The sequence below is a fragment of the Dipodomys ordii genome, unplaced genomic scaffold, assembly GCF_000151885.1.
Source record: "Dipodomys ordii isolate 6190 unplaced genomic scaffold, Dord_2.0 Scaffold35, whole genome shotgun sequence".
NCBI lineage: Eukaryota > Metazoa > Chordata > Mammalia > Rodentia > Heteromyidae > Dipodomys > Dipodomys ordii.
Window position 1 is genome coordinate 8808435 of NW_012267251.1, and position 9428 is coordinate 8817862.

Consider the following 9428-nt stretch of genomic DNA (forward strand, 5'->3'; position numbering starts at 1 on the left):
AAAAAAAAAAAAAAAAAGAGATAAGGGTTTTGGCATTCTATAGTCTCATAGGAGAGGGTGATCAGACATAAAATATACTATTATAATTTACTATATATATACATATACATACACACACACACACACACACACACACACACACAAAAAAAAAAAAAAAAGAGTTCAGGGACAGCACCCAGGTCCAGAGTTTGAGACCTACAACTGACAAAAAATCCAGCAAAAAGCTAGGTTGGAGGGCTGGGAAGGTGGCTCAGTGGTAGAGCACTTGCCTTGCATGCATGAGGCCCTGGGTTCGATTCCTCAATACCACATAAGCAAAAAAGAAAAAAGTCAGAAGTGGTGCTGTGGTTCAAGTGGTAGAGCGCTAGCCTTGAGCTGAAGAGCTGAGGGACAGCGCCCAGGCCCAGAGTTCCAGCCAGCCAAGCAAGTAAACCAAGAGAGTCAAGCTCTGAATTCAAACTTCAAAGCTCTGAGCTCAAACCTCAGTATGACCATAATAAATCAAATCAAATAAAGTAAGTAGCAGAGCCTGGTCTGGTGGTGTTCACCTGTCATGCGGGTACTCTGGAGGTGAGGCAAGAGGATTCTGGAGGTTAATCTTGTCAATAAACAAATGGCTGAGACTTGTTCTTAGTCACATACTAAAGTGTCCAAAACTCAGGACAAGTACATCCAGGCCAAGAGTGGGTCTCACCCTTCCAGTGAAGGCTGGGTGGGGTTCTGAGGGTTCCATTTGTGAGAACACATTCTGCCTCCTCAGCCTGGCACAGGGAGCTTGTGTACTCTTAAAGATACTTCCTCCTTGAGCCTGGCTAGGCTAGAAATGGCCATCTGGTTAGCCCTTAGCAATTGCCAGAACCTGTCACTGACACACTGATCTCTAAGACCATGTGCCCAGAAACGGCCAGCTTGCAGGGGTGGGGAACCTATGTCCCCTGAGCTGTATAAGGCCCTCAAAATGATTTGTGTCATTTGTATGTCACAGGACACACACATTTCTCCTTGGCTCTCATCAGCTGCCTCGTGGCCATCTGCCTGTAGTGATGATTTTGAATGGTCCTTGAATGATGTTACAAATATCCAAATGATCCTTAGGAGAAAAAACGCTGTTCACCTTGCAAAAGTCCCTATTGTCCTCATTTGGGACTTCACTGACCATAAAAGATTAAGACATAGTTGCCTAAAAGGTTCATAGGCACTTAAAATTTTACTTCATATGTTCACTGCATCAGAGTAAAAAGACCCCTGTTTTCTAGAGTCCTGTTTCCTGCCTTTATAAGGTATCTGGGTAGAGCCCTAAATTTTAAGATGGCTGCTACAGATTGGCCCAACTTTAATCTCTACTGCCCTCTGTTGGCCACAAGGAAAGAGGCTAGGTTAAAATTTAGGGCTTCCAAATAGTTTTATGGTCAGTTTGTAGAGTTTATAAGCTTTATAGACCATCATAATGACAATTTGCCTTGTATAAAGGTTAAAATCTGTGTATGACTTTAGCTAAGAAGTATCACTATCCCACAATACTGTGAAATTTATGTAATCACTTAATCTCAATAAAGAAATTTTTCTAAAGCAAATAAAAAAAAATAGGGCTTCTGCCAGGCTCATGCCTGTAATCCTAGCTACTTAGGAAGCTGAGATCTGAGGATCACGGTTCAAACCCAATCAGAGCAGTAAAGTCCGTGAGACTCTTATCTCCACCAGAAAACCGCAAGTGGCATTGTGGCTCAAGTGGTAGAGAGCTAGCCTTGAGCTGAAGAGCTCAGGGACAGTGCCCAGGCCTAGAGTTCAAGCCCCACAACCGACAAAAGAGAGACAGAGAGACAGAGACAGACAGACAGAGGTTCAGGGACAGTACCCCAACTCTGAGTTCAAGCCCCAGGACTGGCAAAAATAAGTGAGCCACTGACACCTGGGTCTTTAATAACTTGATTAAGACTTTTTTTTTTTAGGTCCGGTCGTGGTGCCTGAACTCTGGGCCTGGGCGCTGTCCCTCAGCTCTTCAGCTCAAGGCTAGCGCTCTACCACTTGAGCCACCACGACACTTCCGGCTTTTAATAACTTTATATTTTAAAACTTTAATAACAATACAAGAATTCTGAAAATCTACAGATGGATGTAAACAACCTACTGGTGTATTCTGAATATATAAATACATTTCATATTCAATATCTCCTCCTTCCCCTTAAAAAAAGGCCAACTTCCCATTAATGCCTCTAGGGACAGCAGGCTTACCACGCTTCCTAGAAGCAGCTATTCTTCCTTTGAGAAGCTGAAGTTCTTCCTAATATGGAGGCAGAAACGGTCTGATTCTGCCGCCCAGACATCCTGTCCCTCGTTTCTCGCCCTGAGCTACGGAGCAGCTCTTGAGCAGGACAAGCAGCTGTGATCTGTCCTTTCCACCCCACCCCCCTCCCAGTGTGGTCGCATCCACAGCAGTGTCACAGGGCAGGGAAGCTGCCCATATTTTCTAATACCACAGCTGCCACCTCTCATCTTTCTATGAGTAAAGCCCATAAAAGTAAAACTAGGTCACATGCCCAGCACCCTAGGAATGGGACCTGGGTGGGGCAGGCAGGAATCCTTCATTACTGTAGAAGGTGCACCCGACAAGGAGTCTGGCCTTCGGATCCAAGCATTCCTGACTGACAGGCAGGTCATTCTATGCTGCCAAGGCATTCCCTACACTGGACATGGTGGCTCAAGCCTGTAGGATGAGCACTTAGGAGGCTGACGCAGGAAGACCACAAGTTGAACCCACACGGGCTACAGGTCATACCAGTATTTAAAAGAAATGTTTTATTTATTTATTTTTTGGGGGGAGGGGGGATCTGGTTGTGGGGCCTGAACTCTGGGCCTGGGCACTGTCCCTCAACTCTTCAGCTGAGGCTAGTGCTCTACCACTTGAGCCACAGAACCAATTTGGCTTTTTTCTTTTTTGCTTATGTGGTGCTGAGGAATCAAACCCAGAGCCTCATGCATGCAAGGCAAGTGCTCTACCACTGAGCCACCTTCCCAGTTCTTAAAAGAAATGTTTTTTGTTTTTGTCGGTCGTGGGGCCTGAACTCTGGGCCTGGTCACTGTCCCTCAGCTCTTCTGCTCAAGGTGAGCGCTCTACCGCTTGAACCACAGCACCACTTCCAGCTTTTTCTGCTGATGTGGTGCTGAGGAGTCGAACCCAGGGCTTCATGCATGCTAGGCAAGTGCTTGTTATAGAGTTGGGAGTAACAAGTCCACCACCTAAAGCTCAAAGATCAAAATTAAGCTTTATTATAGAGGAGCTCAACTGACCAGCTAGGGACATAGCACAGACTGGGGAGCTGCAACTGTTTTTTGTTTTTGGTCGGTCATGGGGCCTGAACTCTGGGCTTGTCCCTTGTCTTCAGCTCAAGGCTAGCGCTCTACCACTTGAGCCACAGTGCCACTTCTGGCATTCTTTGCTCACGTGGTGCTGAGGAATCGAACCCAGGGACTCATGCATGCAAGGCAAGCACTCTACCTCTGAGCCACCTTCCCAGCCCAGAAGATAGGGGTTTTTAAAGCAAAAACCCACAATCAAGTGTTGTCTTGCAAAGCAAGCAAGTTTCCAAGAATAAATGCAGCAGTTACTAATTTTTTTTTTTAAGATTTACAATACAGGGCTGAGAATGTGGCTCAGTGGTAGAGCGCTTGCCTTGCATGCCTGAGGCCCTGGGTTCAATTCCTCAGTACCACATAAGTAAAAAAAGAAAAAAAGCCAGAAGTGGTGCTGTGGCTCAAGTGGTAGAGCACTAGCCTTGAGCTGAAGAGCTGAGGGACAGCACTCAGGCCCAGAGTTCAGGCCCCACGACTGGACCAAAAAAAAAAAAGATTTACAATACAAGCTGGGCGCTGGTGGCTCATGCCTGTAATCCTAGCTACTCAGGAGGTTGAGATCTGAAGATCGCGGTTCAAAGCCAGCCCGGGCAGGAGAGACTGTGAGACTCCTATCTCCAATAAACCACCAGAAAACCGGAAGTGGCGCTGTAGCTCAAGTGGTAGAGCATTCGCCTTGAGCTGAAGAGCTGAGGGACAGCACCCAGGCCCAGAGTTCAGGCCCCACGACCAAAAAAAAAAAAAAGATTTACAATACAAAAAACAGGATACAGGCAAACTTGCACAAAAATAGGATCCAGACAGAGACAGCATCTGGGTATTTCTGGGCCAAACAGGACATGGCCCTTACCCCAATCAGACTGTGGTTTAGCAGAATATTTTTCCCTTAGGCAGCAACCAGCGACCTAAGGGAGGAGCTGGGAGGAGTGAAGTGAGCTCTAGGTCAAGATGGCGTGACTTTGGTCAAGCTGGGCCTCTACACACTCCAACACTTAAGCCCCATTCCCGGCCCAGGCTCAGCGTTTTGGTGTGTGTGTACTGGTCTCAGGGACTGGGTGCTGTCCCTGAGCTTTTGTGCTCAAGTCGCTTACACTCACCTATTTGTGCCACAGTTCCACTTTTCTTTTTATAATGTGTGTGTATGTATGTTTAATTAGAACTAAGAGTCTCATGGACTTTCCTGCCCTGGCTGGCTTCAAATTGCTATCCTCAGATCTCAGCCTCCTGAATAGCCAGGATTATAAGCATGAGCCACTGGCATCTCCCTCATAAAGGAATCTTTCAAGAGGAGTCCACCCTGACTTCTGATCCAGAGGCCCACTACCCAAGTGCAGATGTATCAAGTTAAAGGCAGCCTCTGGAGCGGCTATTTGCATCATTCTCTCCATCTCCAGTGTATTTGTCCTTCAGGTCTGCAGCTCCTGTGTACTACACAGGTCACATGCTAACCCCTCCTTTCCCTATCCACTTGCCTTGAACTCCGCGGAGCACCATTCCACTGGATGGTGCACTGGGTCTTGAGAGAGGCCGTGCAGCCACATCCTTAGGCACATTTTTATGAAAGAACAAGGAGCAGGCCATGTACCAGCCATGGAGGGTCATATGTGGTCATCTGATTTCAAGGTTCAAAGCAAGCTTAGGTGAGCTCTGAGGTTTGCCTTCTCAGCAGAGACAACGGATAAGAAGCTCAGCAAAGTAGATTTGGGGTAGAGCACCAGTTGGCCTGGAATTCTATGAAGGCCATGTTGAAGGAACCATTCAAACATCAAGAGGTAGTGATGGAGAGGTGGTGTAGGTTGGGGAGCTTGATGTCCAGATTTGCTGTCAGAGAGCTGAGCCTGCCCACTGAGGTGTAGTCTGGGAAAGGTGGAGATGTTCTGTTGAATACATACAAATTCTAGGCCCCACCTCAGACTAAAACCCAAGAAAGTTATTACCAAGTTCTCTAGGTAATTCTGATGTAGTTGTGTTCCTTGGGCCAGAAAAGCATCCATCCATACCAGTCATACGGTATGAGATTAGAAAGGTCTAATCTCAGGACATGATTTGTTTTACCTGCATTCTCAATAAAGGAGCACAGACCTCTATTCCTTGGTTACTCTCTGAGTTCTCTGTCTACTGAGCAGACTATGACTAGACAATTGCTGCTGAGCAATAGAGCCAACGTAGAGCCCGACTGGGGATGAGTAAACTGGAGAAGTGGTTAAGAGACAGAAGCCATTCCCAGATTGAAGGATCTGCAGTGGAGTCAAAGAACATCAAGCTGAGCTGCATTAAGAGGTGATCAAAGCTCAAAGAAAGCCTGCACCAGACAGCTGTGACAGGCAAGGAGCCAGCAGGAGAGCTCTCTCCAATTTACAAACTCCCTGACAAAGCAGGTGATTCAGGCTTCCCATCCTAGGTCCACACCCAGAGCAGGCCACACAGCTCCCCCTAGCGGAAGTTGGGTGGATAAAAAGGACAGAGGGATGGATGTCAACAGGTATCAGTCACAAGCCATGGTTCCCTTTCTTCCTGAACTTGGAACCATCCCCTCAGGTTTCAGCCTCCTGATTAGCTAGGATTACAAGTGTGAGCCACCGTCACCTGGCCCTTTCTACAGTCTTCATTCTAGGGTCAGACTCATGACTCAAACTCTTGACAATTGCCAGCAGAGCTGTGGCTGATCTCCCACTCAGCACAGGAAGGCCCTATAGAAGACAGCATCCAGATACACTTCAGACGCAGTGTCGGTCCTGGAAAGGGACTATGTGTAGTCTAAGGACTTTCTCCTAAGCAGAACTCCCCACTGACTTTGGCACTGGCAAGAAACAGGAGCTGTCCACTCACCTCTGACAATAGGCTCCTGGTCAAGAAGACAGGGACATGTGCTTGCACCCCAGGACTTTGGTACCATCAGGCTGGATTTTGTGTTTCAGAGAGTAGAGAACCCAGTAGGCACTGCCCATCTGTATCCCTGCCCCGTTCACATGGGTGGATACCACTGAGGCTGATGGGGGCAGCAGAACCCTGTGTAGAGGGAGGGAGGGAGGGGCCTGAAAGGCCTTCTCTGGGAGCAGCCTTCTTGTTCTTCCCCAGTGGCTGAGAGGTGGGGATGGGGCTCCTGGTCTGCCTTCTCTTCCCAAGCCTCCCAATATGAGAAGCCAAGCCTTTGGTCCTTATCTTTCACCTACCCAGAGGTTAGGAAGAAAGCACCCTAGGTCTTCCTAGGCAGCAACTAGGGAAAACCAAGCTGTCAAATCCCACCAGGCAGTGCCCTTTTGGTGGTGGTGGTGGTGATGGTGTGTGTGTATAAAGCTCAGCGTTCTGTATTCCAGTACAGGCTTGTAGCTCCAAGTAGGGCTAAGGGAAAGGGTCTTCCACCGCAGAGGCCCCCTGCTTTCCCAATACTGGGAACAGACAGAAGACCAAAGTCAGGCTTGTGGATTTGAAAGTTGACTCACAATCAGAGACAGTTACCCACTCCAGACCCCGTCCCTGTCAGGGTCCCTCACAGTATGGACAGGTTCACCATGGTGAGCATCGGAACCACGGTGGGAGCCACAAGCCCACCTCGCATTTCAGCTCTGGGCTCCGCCATGGATCCTACGATGGAGAGACTTTCTCATCCTTCGCCCAGCACTTACAGTCCACAGGATCAGTGGGAAAGAGCCAAGCATCTCCCAGCTCCAGAAAGGAACTTTCCAGAAGGACCACAGCACCCGTTTAGCATTCAGCAGTCCAAGAACTATCCTCCAAGCCAGCTCCCGGACGTTTAAGAAGGCACAGAGCAGACGTGGGGCTGGGGACTAGGGTTCGCACCCCCAAGTCCTAGTTCACCCAAAGAGCGGTGGAACAGAGGAGCTTCCATAAGGCCGGGGTGGGGCGGGGGAGGAGCGGGCTAAGGGGCGCGAATCTCTACCAGCAGCCGACGGCAATCCTTCGGGGGCCGGGCTGGGAGCTGGGGGGACCTGCGGGCGTTCCCCAGTACGCGCGGTCCACCCCCCTGCACGGGGGAGCAGGGTTCTACTCCCACCTCCGCGGGAGGAGTGCGGGGCGGCCCGGGCACCAGCCCGAGGGGCGCCCCCACCCCGACCCCGCGCCCCTCCGCGCCCGGGCCTCGCACCGCGCCCAGTCCCACTGCGCCCGCACAGCCCAACTCACCGCGGAGCCACACACGTCCCTAACCTTCCTGCACAGCCCATCCACGCCCTCGACTGTCTGGGCGCCCCTCCTCCCCGCCCTGACCAGGGCGGCCGCCCCGAACCTCGCGTCTCACCGTCCGGACAGGACCTGGGAAACTGCGCGGCGGCGAGGGGACCGCGGACACGCCCCGAGCCTCCACTCACAACGCCGCTTCTCCGTCTGGACTCCTATTGGGCGGCGGTCAGACGGGACCACCCTCACGCACTTGTCATTGGACGAGGCCTTACATACAGCCCGCCCCCTTCTCCTTTATTGGCCAGCCGAGTACAAACTGTCCCCCGCGTAAGCCCCGCCTTTGTGCAGTTTGTAAAGCCAAAGGGCGGGGTCGAGGGTCAGCGTCCGCCGGGTCGTCTCGTCCGTCTTCTGCGTGGTCCCGCCGGCTGGATCTGAGAGGGTGGGGTCGGAAGGTGAGTCACCTTTGGAGGATGGTGCTGGTTTAAGCTCAGCCACCCTTAGGGGAGGACAGGGGCTGTGCTGTGATCCTGGCTATTCAGGAGACTGAGATCTAAGGATCACAGTTCGACGCCAGCCTAAGCAGGAAACGATGATGTCTTAACAACCAAAAAGCCAGAAGTGAAGCTGTGGCTCAAGTGGTAGAGCGCCAGCCTTGAGTAAAAAAGCTCAGGGATAGACCCAGGCCCTGAGTTCAAGCACCAGCATAACACACACACACACACACACACACACACACACACACACACACACTGACCATCCTTGATTGGGGGAAGATATTTGTTTTATCAAATGATTGGACATTCCCCTACACACACACACACAAACCATCCTTGATTCCACACACACACACACACACACACACACTGACCATCCTTGATTGTTCCAAAGGAATCCAAAGCCTCCCACCACTTCCTTAATGAAAAGGTATTTGTTTTATCAAATGATTGGACATCCCCCCCCCACACACACACACACTGACCACCCTTGATTGTTCCAGAGGAATCCAAAGCCTCCTACCACTTCCTTAATGAAAAGGTGACTGTTCCCAGTTGGTGCAAATCTAGCTTGGAATGAACTGCCAGAGTATGATCTGCAGTTGCAATGACTGCTAAGACAGCTCAGGAAGTGTCCAAGTCATTGTGACGTCAGACCATCTGCACTCATTTTTCCTCAAGACTCTAGTCGTGCCATTCCTAAGTGTTCCCAAATGTTTGTTTCATCTGAACTCTTTGAACTGGGTTTTATGAGGCTGCCATCTTTAAAACTGGTGCATTTAATTAGGGGATCAGGTGAAAGATGTGGAAGCAAAGTCAAATAAGTGCTTTGGGAACACGTGTGTATACACCGCTGCCCTGCTGTTATTCATTGCCTGTCATTCCACTTTGCAAAATAGCTCAGATGTTACATCCTTCTTAAGGGGAGCATGCCAGTGATTAAGAGGAAGCTTCTGAATTGGGTGTGGTGGTACACATCTGTAATCACAACAACGTGAAAGTTGAGGCAAGATGATCATATGTTTGAGGGCAGTTTGGATATGGTGAGATTCTTAATCAAAAAGAAAGCTTCCTAGTCATGAACTGATTTAAAAAAATTACAGATTCAACCTCATTATGTCCCTGCTTCCCCGCAGTAAGCAGTCATTCCATCGACTCCGCCAGTTTCAATGTCCTTGCATTCCTACTCACCGGAGTCAGTTCTCCTAGGATTATACACACATTGGAAACAATGGTGTCCTCAGTGCCATTTGAGGAAATTACATAAAATACTTTTGGTGGGAATGTACTTTTTTTTTTGGGTCCGGTCATGGGGCACTGTCCCTCAGCTCTTTAGCTCAAGGCTAGAGCTCTACCACTTGAGCCACAGCGCCACTTCCGGCTTTTTTCTTTTTGCTTATGTGGTGCTGGGGAATCGAACCCAGGGCCTCAGGCATGCAAGGC

The 9428-nt window shown here is 49.6% G+C and overlaps 1 protein-coding gene across 1 annotated transcript in view; it reads right to left on the reverse strand.

The window, feature by feature from the left end:
- Kdm5b (lysine (K)-specific demethylase 5B) overlaps positions 1-6931 on the reverse strand; it is a 113066-nt gene extending 106135 nt beyond the window's left edge. The window contains exons 1-2 of the mRNA XM_013017312.1: positions 6846-6931; positions 6245-6360 (exon numbers count right to left, since the gene is read on the reverse strand). Of these exons, the coding sequence (XP_012872766.1) occupies positions 6245-6360; positions 6846-6931 (202 nt within the window). The remainder of the gene's footprint in view (positions 1-6244; positions 6361-6845) is intronic.
- Between the last annotated feature and the right edge of the window lie 2497 nt (positions 6932-9428).